The 25,089-nt window shown below is 39.9% G+C and overlaps 1 gene segment (V, D, J or C); it reads left to right on the top strand.

Annotated features, from left to right (window-relative positions):
* Nucleotides 1–6,553: 6,553 nt before the first annotated feature.
* Nucleotides 6,554–7,135, top strand: LOC125908821 (T cell receptor alpha variable 9-2-like). The segment is given in 2 exon segments: nucleotides 6,554–6,651; nucleotides 6,775–7,135. Coding segments are annotated over 2 exon segments (387 nt in total).
* Nucleotides 7,136–25,089: the final 17,954 nt, after the last annotated feature.

Here is a 25,089-nt window from a genome sequence, read left to right as displayed (position 1 = left end):
AAGTCCCTAACCTACAAGGGAAGACAGATCATGTTTGCAGCAGACCTATCCACAGAAACTTGGCAGGCCAGAAAGGAGTGGCAGGATATACACAATGTGCTGAATCAGAAAAAAATGCAGCCACGAATTCTTTATCCAGCAAGGCTGTCATTCAAAATAGAAGGAGAGATAAAAAGTTTCCCAGACAAACATAAATTAAAGGAGTTCATGACCACTAACCAGCCCTGCAAGAAATTTTAAGGGGACTCTCTGAGGGGAGAAAAGATGAAAAAAAAAAAAAAAAAAAAAAAAAGACCAAAAGCAACAAAGACTAGAAAGGATCAGAGAACACCACCAGAAACTCCAACTCTACAAGCAACATAATGGTAATAAATTCATATCTTTTAGTACTTGCTCTAAACGTCAGTGGACTCAACGATCGAATCAAAAGGCACAGGGTAACAGAGTGGATAAGAAAACACGATCCGTCAATATGCTGTTTACAGGAGACCCACTTTAGACCTAAAGACACCTTCAGATTGAAAATAAGGGGATGGGAACCATCTATCATGCTAATAGTCAACAAAAGAAAGCCAGAGAAGCCATACTTATATCAGACAATCTAGACTTTAAAATAAAGACTGTATCAAGAGATGTAGAAGGGCATTATATCATGATCAAGGAGTCTATCCACCAAGAAGACCTAATAATTGTAAACATTTATGCTCCAATGTGAGAGCACCCAAATATATAAAATCGATTAATCACAAACATAAAGAAACTCATCGATAGTAGTACCATAATAGTAGGAGACTTCAACACCCCACTCACAACAATGGACAGATCATCTAATAAAAAATCAACAAGGAAACAATGGCTTTGATGACACATTGGATCAGATGGACTTAACAGATATATTCAGAACATTTCAACCTAAAGCAGCAGAATATACATTCTTCTCCAGTGCACATGGAATGTTCTCCAGATTAGACCATATACTGGGACACAAATCAGCCCTAAGTAAGTACAAAAGGATCAAGATCATAAATACATATTTTCAGACCACAATGCTATGAAACTCGAAATCAACCACAAGAAAAATTTGGAAAGGAAACAAATACTTGGAGACTGAAGAACATCCTGCTAAAGAATGAATGGGCTAACCAAGCAGTTAAAGAGGAAATTAAAAAGCATACGGAAGTCAATGAAAATGATAACACCACAACTCAAAACCTCTGGGATGCAGCAAAGGTAGTCATAAGAGGAAAGTATACAGCAATCCAGGCCTTCCTAAAGAAGGAATAAAGATCTCAGATACACATCCTAACCTTACACCTTAAGGAGCTGGAAAAAGAACAGCAAATAAAACCCAAAACCAGCAGAAGACAGGAAATAAGAAAGATTAGAGCAGAAATTAATGCTATTGAAACAAAAAAATGCAGTAGAACAGATCAATGAAACCAGAACCTGGTTCTTTGAAAGAATTAACAAAATTGATAAACCACTAGCCAGTTTGGTCAAGAAGAAAAAGGAAAAGACTCAAATAAATAAAATCAAGAATGAAAGAGGAGAGATCACAACCAACACAACAGAAACAAAAACAATAATAAGGGAATATTATGAGCAATTATATGCCAATAAAACGGGCAATCTGGAAGAAATGCACAAATTCCCAGAAACATATACACTACCAAAACTGAAACAGGAAGAAATAGAAATAGAAAATTTGAACAGACCCATAACCAGTAAAGAAATAAAATTATTAATCAAAAATCTCCAAAAAAACAAGAGTCAGGGCCAGATGGCTTTCCAGGGGAATTCTACCAAACATTTAAGGAAGAGTTAACACCTATTCTCTTGAAGCTGTTCCAAAAAATAGAAATGCAAGGAAAACTTCCAAACTCTTTCTGTGAAGCCAGCATTACCCTGATTCCAAAACCAGACAGAGACCCCACTAAAAAGGAGAACCATAGACCAATTTCCCTGATGAACATGGATACAAAAATCTTCAACAAGATATTAGCCAACCAGATCCAACAACACATTAAAAAAAATATTCACCACGACCAAGTGGGATTTATACCTGGGATGCAGGGCTGGTTCAATATCCGCAAAACAATTAACATGATTCATCACATGAATAAAAGAAAGGACAAGAACCACCTGATCCTCTCAATAGATGCAGAAAAAGCATTGGACAAAATACAGAATCCTTTCTTGATAAAACCCTCAAGAAAGTAGGGATACAAGGAGCATACCTCAAGATCATAAAAGCCGTATATGAACGACCCAACGCTAATGTCATCCTCAATGGGGAAAAACTGAGAGCTTTCCCCCTAAGGTCAGGAACAAGACAGGGATGTCCACCCTCGCCACTGTTATTCAACATAGTATTGGAAGTCTTAGCCTCTGCAATCAGACAACACAAAGAAATAAAAGGCATCCAAATCAGTGAGGAAGAGGTCAAACTTTCACTCTTTGCAGATGCTACAAGGAAAACCCTAAAGATCCCACTGAAAAACTGCTAGAATTGATTCATGAATTCAGCAAAGTTGGAGGATATAAAATCAATGCACAGAAATTGGTGGCATTCCTATACATCAACAATGAAGCAACAGAAAGAGAAATCAAGGAATCGATCCCATTTACAGTTGTACAAACAACCATAAAATAGCTAGGAATAAATCTAACCAAAGAGGTGAGATATCTATACACTGAAAACTATAGAAAGCTTATGAAAGAAATTCAAGAAGACACAAAGAAATGGAAAAAGATTCCATGCTCCTGGATAGGAAGAACAAATATTGTTAAAATGTCGATACTACCCAAAGCAATCTACATATTCAATGCAATCCCTATCAAAATAACACCAGCATTCTTCACAGAGTTAGAACAAATAATCCTAAAATTTGCATGGAACCAGAAAAGATCCCAAATAGCCAAAGCAATCTTGAGAAAGAAAACCAAAGCAGGAGGCATCACAATCCCAGAATTCAAGCTATACTACAAAGGTGTAATCATCAAGACAGTATGGTACAGGCACAAGAACAGACACTCAGATCAATGGAACAGAATAGAGAACCCAGAAATCGACCTGCAAACATATGGCCAACCAATCTTTGACAAAGCAGGAAAGAATATCCAATGGAATAAAGACAGTCTCTTCAGCATGGTGTGGGAAAACTGGACAGCGACATGCAGAAGAATGAACCTGGACCACTTTCTTACACCAGACACAAAAATAAACTCAAAATGGATGAAAGACCTCAATGTAAGACAGGAAGCCATCAAAATCCTCGAGGAGAAAGCAGGCAAAAACCTCTTTGACCTTGGCCACAGCAAGTTGTTACTCAACACGCCTCCGGAGGCAAGGGAAACAAAAGCAAAAATGAACTACTGGGACCTCATCAAAATAAAAAGCTTCTGCACAGTGAAGGAAACAATCAGCAAAACTAAAAGGCAACCAACAGAATGGGAGAAGACATTTGCAAATGACATATCCAATAAAGGGTTGGTATCCAAAATCTATAAAGAACTTATCAAACTCAACACCCAAAAAACAAAGAATCTAGTGAAGAAATTGGCAAAAGACATGAATAGATACTTCTCCAAAGAAGACATCCAGATGGCCAACTGACACATGAAAAAGTGCTCCACATCACTCATCATCAGGGAAATACAAATCAAAACCACAATAAGATGCCACTTTACACCTGTCAGAATGGCTAACATTAACAGCTCAGACAACAACAGATGTTGGCGAGGATATGGAGAAAGAGGATCTCTTTTGCATTGTTGGTGGGAATGCAAGCTGGTGCAGCCACTCTGGAAAACAGTATGGAGGTTCATCAAAAAACTAAAAATAGGTTTTTTTTTATGACTATGACTCAGTTTTTTATGACTCAGCAATTGCACTACTAGGCATTTATCCAAGGGATACAGGTGTGCTGTTTCAAAGGGACACTCCCTTGTTTATAGCCGCACTATCAACAAAAGCCAAAGTATGGAAAGAGCCCAAATGTCCATCAATGGAGGAATGGCTAAAGAAGATGTGGTATATATATACAATGGAGTACTACTCGGCAATCAAATGAATGAAATCTTGCCATTTGCAACTACATGAATGGAACTGGAGGGTATTATGCTAAGTAAAATTAGTCAGTCAGAGAAAGACAAAAATCATATGACTTCCCTCATATGAGGACTTTAAGAGACAAAACAGATGAACATAAGGGAAGGGAAACAAAAATAATATAAAAACAGGGAGGGGGACAAACAGAAGTGACTCATAAATATGGAGAACAAACTGAAGGTTACTGAAGGGGTTGTGGGAGGGGGGATGGGCTAAATGGTTCAGATTTCCTCCTGAAATCATTGTTGCACTATATGCTAACCAATTTGGATGTAAATTTTAAAAAATAAAATATAAAATTAAAAAAAATTCTTTTACACAAATGTTCATAGCAGCTTTATTTGTAATAGCCCCACTGGGGCTAATCTTATGGTCATCAGCAGGTGAATAGACAAATTGTTTTATAGGCTTATGATGGGATACTACACAGCAACAAAAAGCAACAAACTCTTGATAATTATAACCATGGGAGAATCTCAAGATAATTATGCTGAGAAGAAGCCAGACAAAAGAGTACATGTGATTCCATCATACAAAATTATAAAATATGCCAACTAATTCATGACAGAAGTGTTGCCTGGAGGCAGGAGGGAGAGGATTGAAAGAAGGATTACAAAGGTTCATGAGGCAACTTTTGAGGTGATGCATATGTTCATTACCTCGATTGTGGTCATGGCTTCACAAATACATATGTTTGCCAAATCTTATAGAATTGTTTACTTTAAATTTGTACAGTTTATTTTTATGAAAATTACACCTTAATAAAGCCATAAAGATGCAAATTTACTATGTATCTTCCCTCCATGTTGTGCAAGTCTTCTTGTGTGACCCCAAATACAAAATATTTCTCCTGTAGGTTTTCATTGGCCTAAAACTATGGTTTTTAAAAAAGTTATGGATGATGGCTTTCTGAATCCATGTGGTATACTGCTTATTTTGAAGCCAGCATCATCCCGACCTATCTGGCAAGCTTCCTCTATATCTGAATAGAGGAATTAATGCTGCTTGTCCTGAACCCCTTCTAGCAGAGTTTTGAGGCAGGTTCTGACAATGTGATTTGGAAGGTGGAGGAGAAGAAAAGGGATGTGTGAACACAAAAAGTATCCAGGCCTGAATTTCTTACTTCCCTCTGCATCTGGGAAAACATTCCCATGTAGTCTCTGGACTCATGAAGCTCCTTGATGTGAATCCGTGGAGAGTGGGCTCCAGAGAACAGCCTGAGCTAAGCTTCCGTCTATGTGTCTAGAGATAAAAGTTTACAGAGTTACAGATGTGTCCATCTACAAAACTTTATCCTGATAATCCTGATTCCTTACCTTGTGGGGAAAAAATATTTGATTAAAGCTTGGCAACAAAATGTGACAAATAGATGGTATTAGAAACCATCCTTGGGGCACCTGCATGGCTCAGTTGGTTGAGCGTCTGACTCTTGATTTCAGTTCAGGTTGTGATCCCAGGGTTGTGGAATAGAGTCCCATATCAGAGTCTGCTTAAGATTCTCTTTCTCTACTTCTGCCCCTCTCCCCCACTCACACACTCTCTCTAAAATAATAATAGAAAAGCATCCTTCAGGTTAAACCCTCTTAAGAGTATAGCATTAGTATTTGTTGCCTAATTCCCATAAAAGAGTCACCTTACACATATAAGAGTCAACAAAACAGTGAGGGAATAAGATAAGAACCTCAGAGCATTCTGTAGGGATTCAACAACTTCATTTATGATGTTTCTTCTGTGTAGAACTCATATTTTTCACTTTTTAATGATTTAGAAAATCAATTATATTTGACTACTAAAATATTTGACTATAAAATAGTGTGACTTTTCTTTTGAAAGGCTTTTATTGAAAAGATAGTATTTTACATTGGTAATATTTTAGGACCAAGTAAACACTGTGTTTTAATTAAACTCCACATGTTAATTATTTTTGTTTAAGAAATATTCAGTAAGTGCTTAAAAAAGAACAGTGTTCTAAATATTGGGGTACATTGCTGAAAAACACATAATAACTCAGTAACTTCACTTCTTATTACTTTCTCTGTATTCAACCCCAACTATTTTCTGGGAGTCAGTAGATTTTAGACTGGCTCACAATGGATACATGAAAACATAAAGTACTGTATTTAATGCTTTAGAGACTGTTATCCTCTCAGCTACAGAAACGTGCTGGGATGTTTTGTTAAAGAACTTCCACATCAGGTAGTGTCCTAAGAAGAAAGTAGACCTGGGAGGTCAGGATTGCTGCTGTTCAGATTTCCAAGTGCCACCTGAAGACTGCCATGTGCCTCATAAAGTCAGGGACAAAGACATCTTGCTGACTCTGGGAGGACCCTGGCCACCATGCATCCTGTTTCAGTCCCCATCCAGCAGGGGGTGCAGCTTCCTAACACAAACACCTTTCCTGAGAAATGTGGGCTTCCACTGATCATTGCTCTGTCTCTCCAATGCTTCTTCCTGCTAAGAATGAAGCACATATTATCTAGGTGACACTCTAGAGATGAACTCTTCTCCAGGCTTCGTGACTGTGGTACTCTTGATGCTTGGTAAGTAAAATGCCTCTTAGTATTTGGATTGTTTCATCTATTGTGACAGCAAAACCTGTAACTATAATTTTATACAGGAGATTTATGCCCAAGGTGACACAGGTCTCTTTTCTTTTTCCCCAGGACGAACCCATGGAGATGGAGACTCAGTGACCCAGATGCAAGGCCCAGTGACCATTCCTGAAAGGAAGTCCTTGACTATAAACTGTACTTATTCAACAACATGGACCCCCACTCTGTTCTGGTATGTCCAATATCCCAGAGAAAGTCCACAGCTCCTCCTGAAAGCCTTGAGGGACAAGGAGATGGGAAGTCACAAAGGTTTTGAAGCCACCTACGACAGCAAATCCAAATCCTTCCACTTGGAGAAGTCCTCAGTGCAAGCGTCAGATTCGGCTGTGTACTACTGTGCCCTGAGTGACACAGTGACAGGGACTGCAGGGGGAGCTGAGCACAAACTCTGAGCAGAACAGGAGCCCAGATGCTCAGCGTCTCTGACTGATCCTCTCTGGTTCCAGCACAGCGTATGGTGGTTTGCCCCTCAGTGTCTGCTTGATACAAAAGTCGTACAAATGGCTACAGCATGGGAACCAGAAGGAACATTCCCCAAACCCAGCTGTTCATTAGTGCAATATAAATGCGATAGTTCCTAAGCCAGGACCTAAGTAATTTCAAGGTGAAACCACATAACATTGAAGTGGTGTCTTGCTCACCCTGCAGTGAAAGTCCAGCCCCACAAGTTGCTGAGGCCCCCCTGGTGGGTATTGCTGTGTCCAATGACACACTGAGAGAGCCAGGGTGTGCCCGAGAAGGTGGTGTCTGTCCCAAGTCTTCCTGACAGAGGATGGGCAGGAGAGGTGATGGGAGAGCTGCAGCCCCAAACCAGGTTTGAATAGAGAAGAAGGGGAGGGAAGAAAGGAGGGGAACATATGTAACTGAGCAATGAAAAAAGAGACAAAGGACTTTTGTCCTGGTTTCTTTTCTAGTAAGACAGATGGTAGACACAGGCTGATATTCAAAATGAAGGGAGGGGGCAGACACATAATTGAGGAAATGATGCACCTAAATCATGACCTGTGTCCTTCCTTTTATTCTTGGCCAATACGCAGATCCGTTGTCTCTCTAACAAGAAGGCCTTGAGTGAGGGGTGGTTTTGTAGGGCCAATGAAAGATGCAGCATACATATTCCTCTCTGTACCCTTTGAAGCCCTATTAAAAAGAGAGTAAAGAGATTGTGAAATATATGAACCCCCAAAGAGAACGGAAAAAGCAGATGACAGCAGATAGTAATGTCAGAAAAATTTTCAAGGGTGAGCAACATATGGAGCTGTGCAAACTCGCTCAGCTGGCCGAATAAAGAAGAAACCGAGGAGGCAGAGCGGTGAAACGACTTAGTGTGTGCTGTTCCCTCAGCAGAGGGTTAGGAAAAAGAAGCACCTATTGTATTTTAGTAGTTGAGATAGTGTCATGTGTGTGTGTGTGTGTGTGTGTGTGTGTGTGTGTGTGTTTGGGGGAAGTTTGGAGGATACTAGGAGGACTGAACAGAAAATATGTAAGTAGTGGGCAGCCCACGTTCTTTACCTGAGCCTATCTAGCAAGCAAGGATCGCTTCTCAAACCCTGCAGATGAATGGAAGTTAGTCATTATGAACTGAGGAAGAGCACCTCAAAAAGGAAGCCAAAACAATTAAAATAGAAAAATATCATAATTAATTATTCACTTCAGGGAAAAGAAAACATTGTTCAATAAAGGAACATACTCCGGGCACCTGGGTGGCTCAGTCAGTTAAGTGTCCGACTCCTGATTTTGACTCAGGTCATGATCTCATGGTTCATGAGTTCGGGTCCTGCATGGGGCTCTGCACTGACCCTGCAAAGCCTGCTTGAGACTCTCTCTCTCCCCCTCCCCTGCTCATGCTCTCTCTTTCAAAATATATAAATGAACTTAAAAAAATTTAAAGAAAGAAAGGGACATACTCATATTAGTCTATAGGTTTCACTCAAATTGTCTTCTAGGTAAATTTTAGTAAGATATACCACTAATAGCGGTGATTGGGCAGAATACCTATTTCCCCCACACCTTGTGTATAACTGAGGTTTTTGAGCTTTGCTTGTCAGTTACATTTCTTTTATTATTAACAGTTTCTTTAATTATGAAGGAGATGGAGCTTCATTTCATATATTTCAAAGCTGATTACATGTTTTCTCTATAAATTCTCTGTCTATCTCCATCCATTTCCTACTAGGTTACTGTCTTTTAAATATACAGATTTGAAGGAACATTGTCTGTTTAGAAAATTGTAATATGGGTGTCATATACATGCATCTTTTTAAAATGTTTATTATTATCCTTTGACTGCATGGGCTTTTTTATTTTTTTGCCATTCAGAATTTTTAAAATAGTATGTAGTAAGTGTAACAAAAAATTTTTATGGATTCTGAGTCATGTGTCCTGCTTAAAAATCCATAGCATTCTAAAATGATAACATTTTATCTCATATTTTCTTTAGCTTCTCTCAAATTGCTTTTCTCTTTAAATCTTTAATTTAGATGTGTGTGTGTGTGTGTGTGTGTGTGTGTTTATGTGTGTGTGTATGCATGTGAAGTGAAGTGAGCTTCAAGGCTTTCTATTTTCCTTAATTTTTGTTTGTTTGTTTATTTTGAGGCAACTACCAAGGCTCAACATCTATTCTTGAATTAATTTTTCTTCATTGATTTTAAATATTCTCTGTCTTTTCCCCAGTTTAAAATTTTTCCTTATTAAGGTGTTTAACCTAGCCATTGTGTTTTCATCCAAAATTATACTTTAATATTATTGGTGCTTCATGCCAATAGTTTACTGGATTGTAAAGAATATGTATGTCCACTCAACCTTTAGCCCATTCTAGAAATAAATACATAGAAAATGATATGGAAGAAATGCCATTGGAGGAGGGAGAGATAAGCCCAGCCCATGACTTGACAAGATCTGCCTGTTTTCCTGACTCTGTCAGTTGTTTTGGATTGAGAGGATCCATAGAAAGTAGCTGACGCCATGCTCATGAATGGTCCACATGAGAATGTGAAGTCAACAGCCAACTTCGGAGAACAAGGGCAACTTTGTACCTTCTGTGTTCTTTAAGAGGAGGAATTAAATAATCAAGACTTGCCTTTGGAGTTCAGAAGAGTCCCAGCTGCCCGAAATGTCTTGAAATCCGCTGTTGCCTCAATGTTTTGGATCCTGTCATTGCTTTGGAGGAAATTTCCTGACTTTTCTTCTGTTACCACATACACTTCTTGATGAAGTTTATGAAAATCCATTGTAGTGGCCATCATTGCCTCTCTTGCGGGTGCTGTAGAAAATGGACTATATTTCAAACATAATGCCCCTAATTTAAGCAGCATGGGTATGGACTGGTCTGTTGTCTGAGATTCTCACTACCTCTCCTGCTATCCTCTCCTCTCTTCCCTCAGCCCCTTCCCTCCTGAGTTTGCTGGACTTATTCTGTGTTTTACTTCTTCCCTGAAGTGCGTGTCTCGAAGGGATCAACCATTTCTTGGGACCACAATATCTTCACCATCAATACTTAAAAATAGTTTTAGTGTGAACCACAACAAATGTTCACAAAACTACATAAAAGTTACAGACAGACCACCTATATTATTTAGGTGTATACAAATTTAAGACTGATTTAAAAAAATTTTTTTTAATGTTTATTTTTGAGAGAGAGAGAGAGAGTGAGAGAGACAGAGCACAAGTTGGGGAGGAGCAGAGAGAGAGGGAGACACAGAATCCGAAGCAGACTCTGGACTCTGAGCTGTTCGCAAAGAGCCTGACAAGGGGCTCAAACTCACGAACTGTGAAAGCATCACCTGAGCTGAAGTCAGATGCTCTACTGACTGAGCCACCCAGGCGCCTCAAGACTGCATTTTTTTAAATATAAAATCTCTTCATTATTTAAAAAAAATACTCTTTATATTACTCAGGATTGTCTAGAGAGACAGAATCAATAACATCAATAGGGTGTGTGTGTGTGTGTGTGTGTGCGCGTGTGTGTGTACAGAGAGAAACAGACACAGAGAGACAGAGAGTTTAGGAATTGGCTCATGCAATTGTGGAAACTGTCAAGTCCAAATTCTGTAGGGCAGATGGGCAGACTGGAGATGCAGGGAAGTGTTGATATTGCAGCCTGTGTCCAAAGGCAGTCTGGAGGCAGAATTCTTTCTACCTCCAGGACCTCAATATTTTTCTCTTAAGATCTTCAACTGATAGGATGAAGCCCACTCACATTATGGAGAGTAATCTGCTTTACTCAGTCTACTGACTTAAACATTAATCTCCCCTTAAAAAATGCCTTCACAGGAGGGTGCCTGGGTAGCTCAGTTGGTTAAGCATCTGACTTCAATTGGTTAAGCATCTGACTTCAGCTCAGGTCGTGATCTCACAGTTCCTGAGTTTGAGCCCCAAGTTGGGCTCTGTGTGGACAGCTCAGAGTCTGGAGACTGTTTCAGATTCTATGTGTTCCTCTCTCTCTGCCCCTCTGCTGCTCTCACTCTGTCTCTGTCTGTCTCTCTCTCTCAAGCATAAACATTTTTTTTAAAATGCCTTCACAGTGACTTCTAGACTGATGTTTGGCCAAATATCTGGGTACCATGGCCTAGCCAAGTAAACATATAAAATTAACCATTGCTCCTTCTTTACCTCCAAAAATTCTATTCTGAAAGCCTAGTTTGTTTTATATGGGTATAACAATGCCAGGTTTCTTTTGGTAAGGGTTTGCATGGTATATTTCTTTCCATCTTTTGCATTCAACGCTCTGTGAACTGTATCTCAAACTTGCAATAAAGCCTCATATATCCACACTCTCAACTGTTCATTGAGAAAATAGAAGCAAAAGAAGAGAATTTTCCCAAGCTTCTAAACTTACTACTTACCAGCATCTGTGCTCAAATATCCTGTCTTTTCTCTCATTAGATTGTAATTCCACGAGAGCAGAGACTTTGCTTATTCTCAACACATACCACCATACCTGGCAGACAATAGGCCTACAAAAATGTGTTGAATTACAAATGAATAATAAAATATGCCACTATCAGCACTAGAACAAAAAATTATTGTTAATTCAATCGATAAAACTTTGTTATGTGCCTATTTCTACAAACTGAGGATGTAGTAGAGAATAGAACAGATACCCTATGTGTTTATATTTTAGTTGCGTGCTAAATCCAAACTATTCCCTACTGTAAGTGCTCTATCTGCATCATCTCTTTTGTTTAAATTGCTTCCAGCTTTATTGGTGTAGAATTGACAAATAAAAACTGTCTACATCTAAGGTGTGCCACATAATGTTTTGATATATGTATACATTATGAAATGATGAACAAAGCTAATTAACATATCCATTTCCTGACATAGTTGCCATTTTGTGTGTGTGTGTGATAAAAACACTTAAGATCTACTCTCAGCAAATTTCAAGTATGCAGTACTATTAACTATAGTCATCATCCTGTATATTAGTGCTTCAGAACTTTTTCGTCTGGCATAACAAACTTTGCACCCTTCAACAAACACGTCTCCATGTTTCCCACACCCAAGCCACCTTGACACCACTATTTCACTCTCTGCTTCAATGAGTTTAACTTTTAAGATTCCTCCTACTGTTTGATTCATGTCTTTCTGTTTTGGCTTATTTCATTTACTATATGTCCTTCAGGTCCATCTACGTTGTCACGAATGGCACGATTCCATCTGCTGGTGGACACTTGGGTTGTTTCCATACCTTGGCTATTGTGAATAGTGCTGCAGTGAACATGGGGGTGCAGATATCTTTTTGAGATACTGATTTCATTTCTTTGGGATATATATCCAGAAGTGGAACTGATGGATCCTATGGTAGTTCTATTTTTATGTTTTTGGGGGACCTCCATACTGGTTTCCATAGAGGCGGCACTAATTTAAATTTTCACCAACAGTGCACAAGGGTCCCCTGTTTTCTGCATCCTCTCCAGTGCTTGTCATCTCTTGGCAATAGCCCTTGTAAGAGGTGTGAGGTAATATCTCATTATGGTTGTGATTTGCATTTCCCTGATGATTGGTTGTGCTGAGCACCTTTTTATATGCCTGTTGGCCACGTGTATGTCTTCTTTGGAGACATTGCTATTTAGGTTCTTTGCCCATTTTTAAATCGGGTTATTTGGGGTTTTTTGCTGTTGAGTTGTTTGAATGGCTTATATATTTTGGATGTTGGTCTCTTATCGGAGATGTGGTTTGCAAATATTTCCTACAATTCCATATGTTATTTTTTTGCTCAGTTGATTTTTTTTCTTTTCTTTTCTTTCTTTTTTTTTTTTTTTCTTGCTATGCAGCTTTTTAGTTTGATGCAATCACACTTGTTTATTTTTGCTTTTCTTGTCTGTGCCTTTTGGGTCATATCCAAAAAATTAGCTAGCTGTCTGAGAGGATCAAGCCCTGTCAGTTTTTCAGTGCTCTGTATGAGGTGAGAGAGAAACTGGCTTCATGGAGGGTGCTTTGAATTATTGGGCATAAGGCCTCCTTCACTTCCTTTGCCTCCTTGTGGGGGTAAAACCTTGGTTCAATTCTGCACCTATTCTCAATCTTGCAAGCAGTACCAGCTGTAGAATGATGTGTTTATTTTTACTTTTGATCCTGCCTGTCCCAAGAGGTTGGGGTCTGCCTGGTGTTCAGCACTGGGATGAGGCAAGATAGAACTCAGCCCCACAGAGGGGGCTCTGAGAGGCTAGAAAGCCCAGTTCATATTCCATTCTCACTCCCCACCCTCCAAACACCTACCTCACCATGGAGGAAATCACGGGCCATGGCAATCTTCTTGGTACTGAGCCAACTTGATTTGGTGGAGGGACTGATGTGGGTAAAGTGAAATTGTTCTTCTTACCTGTATCAGTACAACTGTTCTCAGTTCGTGCTCCTCTGGGGTGCTTTTAATTCTTAGCCGGATTCTGAATTTGTCTTCAAGGTACCGATATCATTGTTAAATTGGTGTTTCTGTGTAGGAAGAGATAGCCTGCACCATGTCTTCTAAATCTTTCAAAATTGCCACCTAAGTGTATTTTCAGATGAAAAAGCTGAGGTTTAACTCTTCCATCTGGTATCACTACTATTCAGTACTAGTCTACTGTGCTTAAACAGGCATATCATGGCTTATATCCTATACCATATTACAAATGGTGAGGAGAAAAGCTAGCAAGAAGGTTAATCAGAGCTTTCGAGCAACTGTAGCTACAGCCCCAAGAGGCAGTGTTTTCAGTGGCCCTGCCTGTAGGTATGACTGTGTATGGGACGGGCATGTGGTCTCTGATTGGCTGATCACACCCCCTGAGAATCCTTTGTTTAGCGTTAAAAAATGTTGAATAGACAGCCAGCTTTTGGGAGCAGCCCTGTGCAGAACAAAGATGGAGAAGCATCTGAGGACCTCCTTGGTGGTTTTGTGGCTTCATTTTTGTTGTAAGTTAATCCAGAGTTTTAGCCAGGTTGACACAGGAAGTTCAGGGAACATTTTCTTAGGATTTTCAGCAACAGTGTATTGCACTGCGGTAGGAGAAGGGAGGAGAATGGGGCCATTTTATATTTTACCTGGGCTTCATTATGGAGAGAAGGAAGGGATGCAAATTAGGAAGCATTGAGAATGGACCATCTATTTCTTAAATCTCACTTTGTTTTCTGAACAGGGGTGAGTGGCAAAAACCAAGTGGAACAGCATCCTCCATCCCAGATCATCCAGGAGGGAGAGAACTGCACATTTCATTGCAACTATACAGTGAGCCCCTTTAGCCATTTAAAATGGTACAAGCAGGGCACCGGGAGAAGTCCTGCTTTCCTGATAATCATGACTTACGATGACAGCAAAAACCCAAGTGGCAGGTACACAGGGACTCTGGATGCAACCTCCAAGCACAGCTCCTTGCACGTCACAGCCGCCCAGCTCAGCGACTCAGCTGTCTACATCTGTGTGGTGAGCGCACTGTGTTCCCCAGGCACTTGCAGCCAGTACACAAACCTGCACCTGCAGGTTGTTGAGGACGCTTAGCAGGTGACGTACTAGCATTGTTTTGTTTGTTTGTTTGTTTTCTTTTTTTTATGTTGTATATACTTTCACTAGTGAGCTGGTACTTCTTTCTTACACATGACTGAGTTTGAGCTGAAGCCAGGATGTCTACACAGCACAAAGTTACCCTCATTCAACACATAAAGTTAACTGCCACATCTGGCTATTCCCAAAGGTAAGACTGCCATGTTGCCTTACTTCTGTTGAAGTAAATGATGATTTTGTCTTAAAGGGAGAAATTGGCTCTGTCTGGGGTCCAGCGTCCAGTTCCTACTGTCAACGAAGTGGAAAAGCAACAAGTTGATGGGGCTGATCACAGTATTTGACTAGCTTCCTTCCCCCTGACAGATTTTTAGTCCTCATTTAATGGCTATTCAAGTTCTCAGGATGCATTCTGTGGGGAGAGATCTGCTTTACCAATTTATCTGTGCTTCACATCAAGGCACCTTTCCAGATGCGGCACAGACTCATTTATTGTCATCCACGGCTGCTCCTTTGGAGAACATCGCTGCTCAGACTATTATGCCAGCATGAGGCTGGCAGGCACAGTCACTCCGAGGCAACAGGCCAGCTGTCCCAGACTCTTCAGCTAATAGTATCCTAGAAAAGAAACGTAAGGGACAAAATGTCTACATGCTATAGGGTAGTCTTAGATTGCCCAAATTAGCTGTGATGACCTTTTTTGAGACGCTTACAGAAATTTAAATATGGTTTGAGTGTTGGATGAGATAACTATTTATTTTATTTGAAAAGCATATGTTAACTGAGAAAAACAAGAAGGACGTATGAGTCATTAAAAATGGCAATCTCTTTGAGTGGTAAGAATACGCCACTTGACCTGAGCGAAAACTGAGAGTAGCACTGTTAACCGACTGAGCTACCCAGGTGCCCCACCAATTTCTTGCTTCTAGTGTATTTTAATGTAATTTATAAGATGGATCCACACAAGCTTTATGGAGCAGGGCTCAGATACCAGATCATTAGAAGGAGCTACAGTGTCCATAGCCAGATTCCTATCTAGGGGCTCATTTAGTAGATTTTTGCACTGAGAAGAGAGAAAAGAACCTCTCTAGGTCTTCCTTGGGGGAGGGATGGGTTTTCGTTATTCAGTGTGTAACTCGTACATGACAGATGCTGAAGAATTTTATAAAAGAAAAAAGGAAAGAGAACAACCTGGGGAGAAACAATAGGGGTAGCTCTCCAACTAATCAGCACTTGGTATTGACATGGTGTGCTTTCATGTTATCTCTTCACAGATCAGGAGTAGCTGAGTGAATATGTGCACAAGGAATGCATCTAATTTTTGGTTGGCTGAGGAGTCCTCAGCTTCCTGTAACAACAGAAGTATAAATATGTACTTGTGGAGGGGGAGGGGGGTACTGGGCGCCCTAGTTGGCTAAGCATCCAACTCTTGGTTTTGGCTCAAGTCATGATCTCACAGTTTGTGGGTTTGAGCCCTGCACTGGGCTCCACGCTGACAGTGCAGAGCTTACTTGCACTCTCTCTTCTCTCTCTCTGCCCCTCCCCTACTCTCTCTCTGTCAAAAATAAATACATAAACTTAAAAAAAAAATATGTGCTTGGATAAGTTGTTTGGCTTGGTAGTGTCTGAGAGCTCTCAGACTCCAAACTGAGAGTCACTCATGAGTCCAATGAATAGGAAAATGGAGAAGTCTGTGAGATTTTCATTTGTTATTTTCTTCTGGCGGCTGCACTATGAGTTGATGGGCTTTGGAGATATGAATAAAAAGAGCAGATCCTAGTAATCTTTGCCATAAATCTGGAAGTTATGGAAGGGTGGTTTAGAGCTACCTTGCTCACCTCGGGCAATTATGAAAAAACAATCTATTCTTTCAAAAAATAATCAGCCATTAATAAATCTTTGTTTGTGGTTCCATTTAAACAGAGTCGAACAGCTCACATACAATAGGAACAGAGTCCTTCATTCCTGGGTATCCAGGAGAGAGCACACACCATTTAAATTGTACATTTCCATTGCTTCAAGCAGGATTCTGAGAAAGGGTTTGTGTTTTCAACTTTAATTCAATCAAGCCAGAAAGAGCATGCAGACAAAAGTTCTAAAGAACTGCTTGGAGGGGCGCCTGGGTGGTTCAGTCAGTTAAGTGTACGACTTCCGTTCAGGTCATAATCTCAGGGTTTCTGAGTTTGAGCCCCGCGTCCGGCTCTGTGCTGTCAGTGCAGAGTCTGCTTCAGATACTCTGTCCCCTTCTCTCTGCTCCTCCCCTGCTTGTTCTCTCTCTCTTTCATAAATAAATAAACATTAAGAAAAAAAAAAAGAACTGCTTGGAAAAGAGAAGTTATCTAGAGTTTTGCATATCCCAGCCTGTCATTCTGGAAATGCGGCTATCTACTTTTGTGTTTCGCAGCTGAGTGTTCCCCAAGCACCTGTAGCCTGTCCCACGAACCCAGCAGCTGGGCTTCTTGACAGGTGTGGGTGGGAGTGAAGGGGTTTCCTTTTCTCCTTTTTTTTTTTTTTTAATGTTTATGTATTTTTGAGAGAGACAGAGAGACAAAGTGAGAGCTGGGGAGGTGCAGAGAGAGAAGGAGACACAGAATCCAAAGCAGGCTCCAGGCTCTGAGCTGTCAGCACAGAGCCTGATGCTGGGCTCAAACCCATGGACCGAGAGACCATGACCTGAGCCAAAGTCAAACGCTCAACCGACTGAGCCACCCAGGCACCCCAGGTGTTTTCTTTATTTACAGAAGGAATCTTCTATATAGTTTTTGCCTCCAAACAGAAGTGAAGGATAATATACCACCTCCCCTATGTGATGAATTTGAATTTATATTGACTTAAATTTCCTTTGGTTGCTTTTGAAATCTCATTCCTCACTGCAGATTACACTGATCCTAGACCTGCTTACCCACAGAATCCCTTCCACTGCTGCACCCTTCACTGGGGGAAGGCAGACCCCTCTGTGGCTTAGGCTGTCGGTCCTTGAGGCAAATTTTCACCAAGTTGTACCCTCACTAGCCCCATTTTACTCCTTTGTTTATAATCTTCATGACAGTTTCTATATTTATGTACCATTTATACCCTTATTTAATAATTTAATATTAAATTGAATTTCATATTAAACAGATGTTAAAAATAACTACGTAAAAAAAGTATCCTTGTTTTAACTCACACCATCTGTGAAACTGTATATTTGATGTGCTGGTTGTATTTTTTCTATTGCAGATTAAAGCAACATGATATATGTAACAATGAAAAATGCACTTCCTAACATACCTCTGGTATCAATCACACTTTAGGAAATACGGATTCAGCCATGCCCTTTATTTAATGCATGGAAGAATTAGGATCTATAGGCATTGCATGACTTACGCAAAGCATGACTTATAGCAAAATGGAAGCTAGAGGTAGAGCCCAGATATTCTGACCCCTTATAAATTACTTCTTCCACTAAAGATGCAAAGTAGGGTCTAGAGTTTGAAAGAATGAGTTAAGTGCTTTAAATTTAAATGAAATGTAAAAATTTATTACTTATTATATATGCTAAGTTTTTTTATACATGTTAATTTTAGGTTAGGAGATAGAAACACCCCCTCCAAAATAGAACACTCCCATAATATCATGAGGTAGAACTAATGACTATTATTTTTCAATTGTTTTTGTGTGTGCACACATACAGCTATATTTTTCTATAAAAGGGACTTATAATGTACGTGATACCTATTAATATATTTCTTTTCCTCAACGTTATATTGTAGGTATTTCCACCAGGAAAAAAATATATATTTAAAAAATCTCTACACCCAGCATGGGGCTTGAACTTACAACCCGAGATCAAGAGTTGCATGCTCTACTGACTGAGCCAGCCAGGTGCCCTCAAGAAACGTATATTGAGGACATAATTTTAAGTAACTGCTAGGTTTCCATTATATAGATGTATTTTTCAAATTAATCACTTCTCTTCCATTTAAAAAAATTTAACTTAATTTACTTTTAATTCCAGTATAGTTAACATACAGTGTTTTATTAGTTTCAGGTGTACAATATAGTGATTCAACAATTTCATATGACACTCTTATGCTCATCACAAGCACACTCCTTAATTCCCATCACCTATTCCACCATAAAGTAATCACCTTTTGGTATTATTTCCAACTATCCAGTATAATAGGCATTTTTTTTTTCTTTTTTAGAGAGAGAGAGAGAGGAAGCGCAAGTGAGGGAGAGGGGCAGAGGGAGAGAATCTCAAGCAGGCTCCATGCTCAGCATAGAGCTCGACACAGGGCTCCATCCCACGACCCAGGGATCATGACCTGAGCCAAAATCAAGTGGCTCAACTGACTGAGCCACTCAGGCGCCCCGAAACAGTGTTTTTGTGAACATCATTAAATCTGTAGCTTTAATGGAAATGGAATGGCTTGGATAAGGGAAAAGACATGACACCAAATGCCTGATTCCCCTGAAGAATTTTTTTTTACCAAGCTGTGACTTCAACAGGAGCATACGAGGCTGCTGATTTTCCAACAGTTTACCAGATATGGATATTATTATTTTAAAGTAGTTTCCATTTTACTAAGTGAGCATTTTCAGTGTTTTAATTTTCTTTCAACCTGTGAGTTTACACATTTTGTCATTAAAAAAACACAGTAAGATTCGGAAACACTGGGGTACATTACACAGAATAAGAGTAAATATCCTTTTATAAAATAAGACATGTGATACAGAGTTTGAAAAACACTCTTCTGGTCCAAACTACCTTCCAACTGGTCTCTTTTCTCCTGAGGCAGTGTATTTCCCACATCTTCACTGCTCAAAATGTCGACCAGCAGTATTGGGACTTGTGCAGAAGCTCAGGCCCCACCTTAGACTGACTGAATTTGAATCTGCATTTTAACAAGATCTCCAGGTGATTCCATCACGGAGAAGTTTGAGAAGTACCAGTCTAACTGGGAGCCCGAGTGATTGTTTAAAGTGTAAGCTGCCTCTACCTGCCTGAAATGCTTCAGTGGTTTTCTATTGCTCCTACAGTAAAATACAAACTCTAGATTGTGATATACAAGGTCTGGCATGAACTTCTCAGCTCTTAACTCTCTCCCTGGCTCTCTGTGCTGCAACAACGCTGATCTCTTGGTTTTCTGAACTTGCCATGTCCTTTCCCACATTTGGTCTTGCTCTTTCATTCATCTGAAATGCTCTTCAGCAAGAAATGCTCTTCACCAAATCTCAGCAAGCTTGACTCATTTTCACCTTTCAGGTTTCAGCTCAAATACCACTACTGTAGAAAAAGCCTTCTGACTTCTGCTGGTCTCTCTGACTAGTACAGCCACCCACAGACCTCCTTTTAACTCTATTACAACACCCTGGTTATTTCCCTTGTGGTAGTAAGCTCAGCATGCAGTTATTATTGTTGACTTATGTGTCGATGTGTTTGTTGCCTTTACCTCCAATTAGAATACAAGCTCTGTGAGGTCAGAGGTATTATTATTATTATTATTATTATTATTATTATTTGTTCATGGCTTTGTCCTTGGCGCACAGAACAGTGACTGACCCATAGTAATCAGTTGTATGAGGCAAAAGAAAACTCAGGGAAGTCACTGCTTTATCGTTCTACTGAATGAATGAATGAATGAATGAATGAATGTTTTGGCCCTTCTCTCTCTCTCCCTTTTTCCTTCTCATCCTTCCCCTAGCAATTCTCAACTTTGTGCATATTCTTTTTGCTTGGTTATGTGATACAGTTTAGTTCTCTCTGGCCCTTATCCCCAGACTCAGATCCTGGCCTTTCTTTGCTCAGTGGGGACTGTCAACTAATTATGTCTACTCAAGGTCTCAGCTTATCTCCACTCAACTTACCTTATTTTATCAGGTATAATCTAGATGAGCTGGGTCAACCTGAAGGCTAATAACCCCACAGTGAAATATCTAAAATATATATACAAAAGGCTTTGGAAAGTAGAAGAGTAACTTCAATTCAAATAAACATGAGCACATATCAAAGTTTTATTTCAAATTACTGCAAGAGAAAATCTCCTCAGGAAACAAATTCAAATAATTAGGTTTGTTAGAGACATTTCGTAGGAGACTAGATGTTTTAAAAAGTCTGATTAAAGATCATTAGTATGGGCAGAGGACTGGTTCATAGTTATTCTACTTTTGACTGTCTGTGTACTGGCTATTAGGTTCCTCATATTATTAACAATCATTTGAGTGTGTAACACTAATTTCCCAGAAGGAGTTTTTATTTCATTAAAGTATATCAGAAAATTGCTCTAACATTTTATCAGGAGTGATAATAAGTCCCACATGGGGCTACACAACACATCCTTCAAAAAAGTTCCTTTCTAGACTAGTTTGGGGAAACTTATCTTTACCAAAGGAATTCAAGGCTTTACTATAGTATTTGTAAATGTGGGAGAGAGGGGGTTTGTCAGGACTTGGATCTTACCCTTCCTACAAGCTAATAAGCTTACTGTTTCTTTGATGCTGTCATTGAAGACATGGGACTCCTAGGTCAGAGACAAAGAACTTTATCTGTGCCAAGCAAGAACATTTGCATATTTGCTTAAGTTGCCTTTGCCCTTAATTCTCACAGGGTGAGATACTGGGTGCACAAGGATGCTATGCATGTAGTGGGTTTGTGTCATAGCTAAGGAACACCAACGTTGGGGAATTTACTGCTTTTTTAGCAAGCAGCAAGCAAGCTTGTTCTTTGTCTCAGAGAAAACATGACCTCATTGCTCAAGGTTGTTGTGCCAAGCACAGTCCTAAAAAATGAGTCACGTTGAGTGGTCACAGCCTTACGTTACTGGCACACCCAGCAAGATATGGAGAAGTATGAAAGACTCAGTGGATTGTCTTTCAACAGTCACCACTCCAAGGCCCTATGCTGTGTATTTCTAGAAATGTTTCTCATGATTATGCCAGTCCATCAGCCATCCTTATTTATCTGACTAAATCCATTCAATTAGTTTTAAATAGCAGTTAATTAAAGCTGCTATTAGCAGAACTCTAAGCAGCAGGATGACACTAATTTGCAGCATTAACCTCAATCATGCCTCCTAGGATCCCAGATTTAGTCAACTGTGAATAAGTCCCAGGATATAGACAACTAGGATGTAGTACAATACTCTTTATGGTCTATGCAGGGGAATTTAGACTGACGTACTGACCTTTGAGTTCTGGAGAAGCCAGGAACCTGGAAATGCCAATAGATGCAGACTAAAAAGTCCAAGAAAAGCCTTCTCTCTCTACTCAAAGGACCAGGAAGAGAACAATATAGAAAGAGAGAAATACTTAAGATAATAACCAGTCTACTCCAGCTAAACACCACAGAAAGTTACATAGCAACCAACCCAACGCTTAAGAAAAAGGTAACTCAAACTTGATAAGAGAGCTCTGTGTCATCTGAACTCATCCTTGCTCCAACTTCTCATCACTGGCTCCATGACAGTCTTTAGATGGCAGCCTGCATTCCCAGTGTGGGTTCCTGCTGGTGGAGGGAGCAGGGCAGACCTTGTTATCAAAGAATAGTGCTTAGCTGCTTTGTCCTGTCAGGTGGCTCCCTAAAGAACTGTTTCAAAGGCTTGCCTGTATTTCATACAACTCAGCACTCCCTCAGGGCAGAGAAGTCATTACACAGAGGAAATTCTTTAAGGGGGAAAAATCACTAGAAGAATTTAAATCAGATTTGAGCAGGTAAAAGAAAGAATCCACAAACTTAAAGACAGGTCAAATGAAATTACCCTGTCTGAGAGCAAAAAGAAAAAAGAATAAAGAAAAATGAACAGAGCCTGAGAGACCATGAGACATTGTAAAATGTACCAACATAAGTATAATAGAAGTCTCAGAGGGAAGAGAGAGAAAGGGGCAGGAAGAATATTTAAAGAAAAAATGACCAAAAACTTTTCAAATCTGATGGAACATGAATCTATACATCTAAGAATCTCAATAAACACCAAGTAGGATAAAGGTAAAAAAAAAAAAATCCACATTGAAACACATACTAATTAAACTATTGAAAGACAAAGGCAAATTGAGAATCTTGAAAGCTGTAAGAGAGAAGGGATCAATTACATGCAAATGATCCTAATCAGATTAACATTCAAGTTCTTGTAGAAACAATGGAAGCCAGAAGGCAGTCGGATGATATATTCAAAGTGCTGTTGCCCCACCTGAGTGACTCAGTCAGTTAAGCCTCTGACTCTTGATTTTGCCTCAGGTCATCATCTCACAGTTTGTGAATTCAAACCCTGCATCTGGCTTTGTGCTGAAAGCACAGAGCCTGCTTGGGATTCTGTCTCTCCCCTCTCTCTCTGCCCCTCTGCTGTTTGTGCTCTCCCTCTCTCTCTCTTAAAATAAATAAATAAACACTAAAAATAAATAGTTAAAAAAAAAATAAAGTGCTGAAAGAAAAACCTGTCACCCCACAATTTCGCACAGGGCAAAAAACTACCTTTCAAAAATAAAGGAGAAATTAAGACATCCCCAGATGAACAAAAGCTGAGGTGTTCATCACTTGCAGGTCTGCCCTACAAGAAATTCTTTTTTTTTTTTTAATTTTTTAACATTTATTTATTATTGAAAGACAGAGAGAGACTCTGGAGCATGAGCATGGGAGGGACAGAGAGGAGGAGGCACAGAATCTGAAGCAGGCTCCAGGCTCTGAGCTGTCAGCACAGAGTCCGACACGGGGCTCGAACTCACAAACCAAGAGATCATGACCTGAGCCAAAGTCAGATGCTCAACTGACTGAGCACCCAGGCACCCCAATACCCTACAAGAAATTCTAAAGGGAGCCCTTCAGTCTGAAATGAAATGGCACTAGACAGTAACTTGGAGCCATACCCCCCCTCCCCCCAAAAAAATGAACCCTGGTAAAGGCAACTACATAAACAAATATAAAGCCAGTATTTTTTGTTTGTATCTCCTCTTGTTTCCTATATGATTTAAAAATCAAATGCATAAACAGCACAGTTATGCTAATGAGAACACAATGGGTAAAGATGTGTGTGTTTCCACATATATAAAGATCTCCTTTATTGTTGTTTTTAATAGTAGAGCTCATATATTTCAAATGGACACAAAATTACTAGCATCTGCAATATCAGGAGATAAATTTCCTTTGAATGGGAGCCTGCTTTGCAGTACTTTAGGTTCACAAGACATATCTAAAAAATGTACTGCTGTAAAAAATGAAGACTACTTAAATCAAATGAGGGAAGGGACTGTGGATTTTCTTTTTGATTGATCACCTTAACATTGTCCTTCAATCATCTGAAGGAGTTCCATTTTTCTTTAGACATCATTAGGCACGGAAGCTTTGCAGACAGGACAGCACTGCGGCTGTATGGATTCTGTCATTTTGCCAGCACTGACATGACTTTGTATCCACCACAGTATTAGGTCTGTTAACCAGTTATATTAATTTTTGTTACAAATCTTTAAAAAAGGCAGGGTCTTTCCTTTTTTTTTTTTTTTTTTTATGTTTTGTTATTTATTTTTGAGAGAGAGAGACAGAATGCAAGTGGGAGAGAGAGAGACACACAGAATCCAAAGCAGGCTCCAGGCTCTGAGCTGTTAGTACAGAACCTGATGCTTGAACTCACGGGCTGAGAGATCATGACCTGAGATGAAGTCGGTGCTTAACCAACCGAGCCACCCAGGTGCCCCAGGGCAGGGTCCTTCTTATAAAGACTGTACCTTAGGCCTACGTTCTATTTTTTGAGGCTTTAAATTTGGTGTTCATAAATTTCCTAAGACTGGTGCTTGCCATTTTATGCTGCTGTCACATTTTTTTTAATGTTTATTTATTTTGAGAGGAAGAGAGAGAGCAGCAGAATGGCAGAGAGCAAAGCAAAGAGAGAATCCTAAGCAGGCTCAGCACTGTCAGCATGGAGCTCGATGTGGGGTTCAAACCCACGAACCATGAGATCATGACCTGAGCTGAAATCAAGAGTTGGACGCTTAACTGACTAAGTCACTCAGGCGCTCTCCCCTTTGGGTTTTACCTTTACTGAGAAATGGCTGTGTGGTTTCTGTTGAATGTAATGTGCTCTTAGAGAAAGGGATTTTATTCTATTCTTTATAAAGTTTATTTATTTTGAGAGAGACAGGGACAGTGCGAGTGGGAGAGGGGCAGAGGGAGAGGGAGAGAGAGAAATGTGGGGCTCAAACTCACAAAACTGTGAACTTATGACCTGACCCCAAACCAAGAGTCAGACGCTTAACCGACTAAGCCACGCAGGTGCCCCAAAAGGGTTTTTAATATTAGCATCGTCCTTCTCTCTCTGTTTCCTACACAGTTGGCAGTGGGAATGGGAAGGGACTGACCAGTGCCTCTTGGCTGGGTATTGATTACATGGCTCTTGAACAGAAAAGGGCCCCTGCACTGCGGACCC

The sequence above is a fragment of the Panthera uncia genome (genome assembly GCF_023721935.1).
Source record: "Panthera uncia isolate 11264 chromosome B3 unlocalized genomic scaffold, Puncia_PCG_1.0 HiC_scaffold_1, whole genome shotgun sequence".
Taxonomy (NCBI): domain Eukaryota; kingdom Metazoa; phylum Chordata; class Mammalia; order Carnivora; family Felidae; genus Panthera; species Panthera uncia.
The sequence above is the reverse complement of the archived record's forward strand: the minus strand, read 5'-3'. Positions and strand labels throughout refer to the sequence as shown.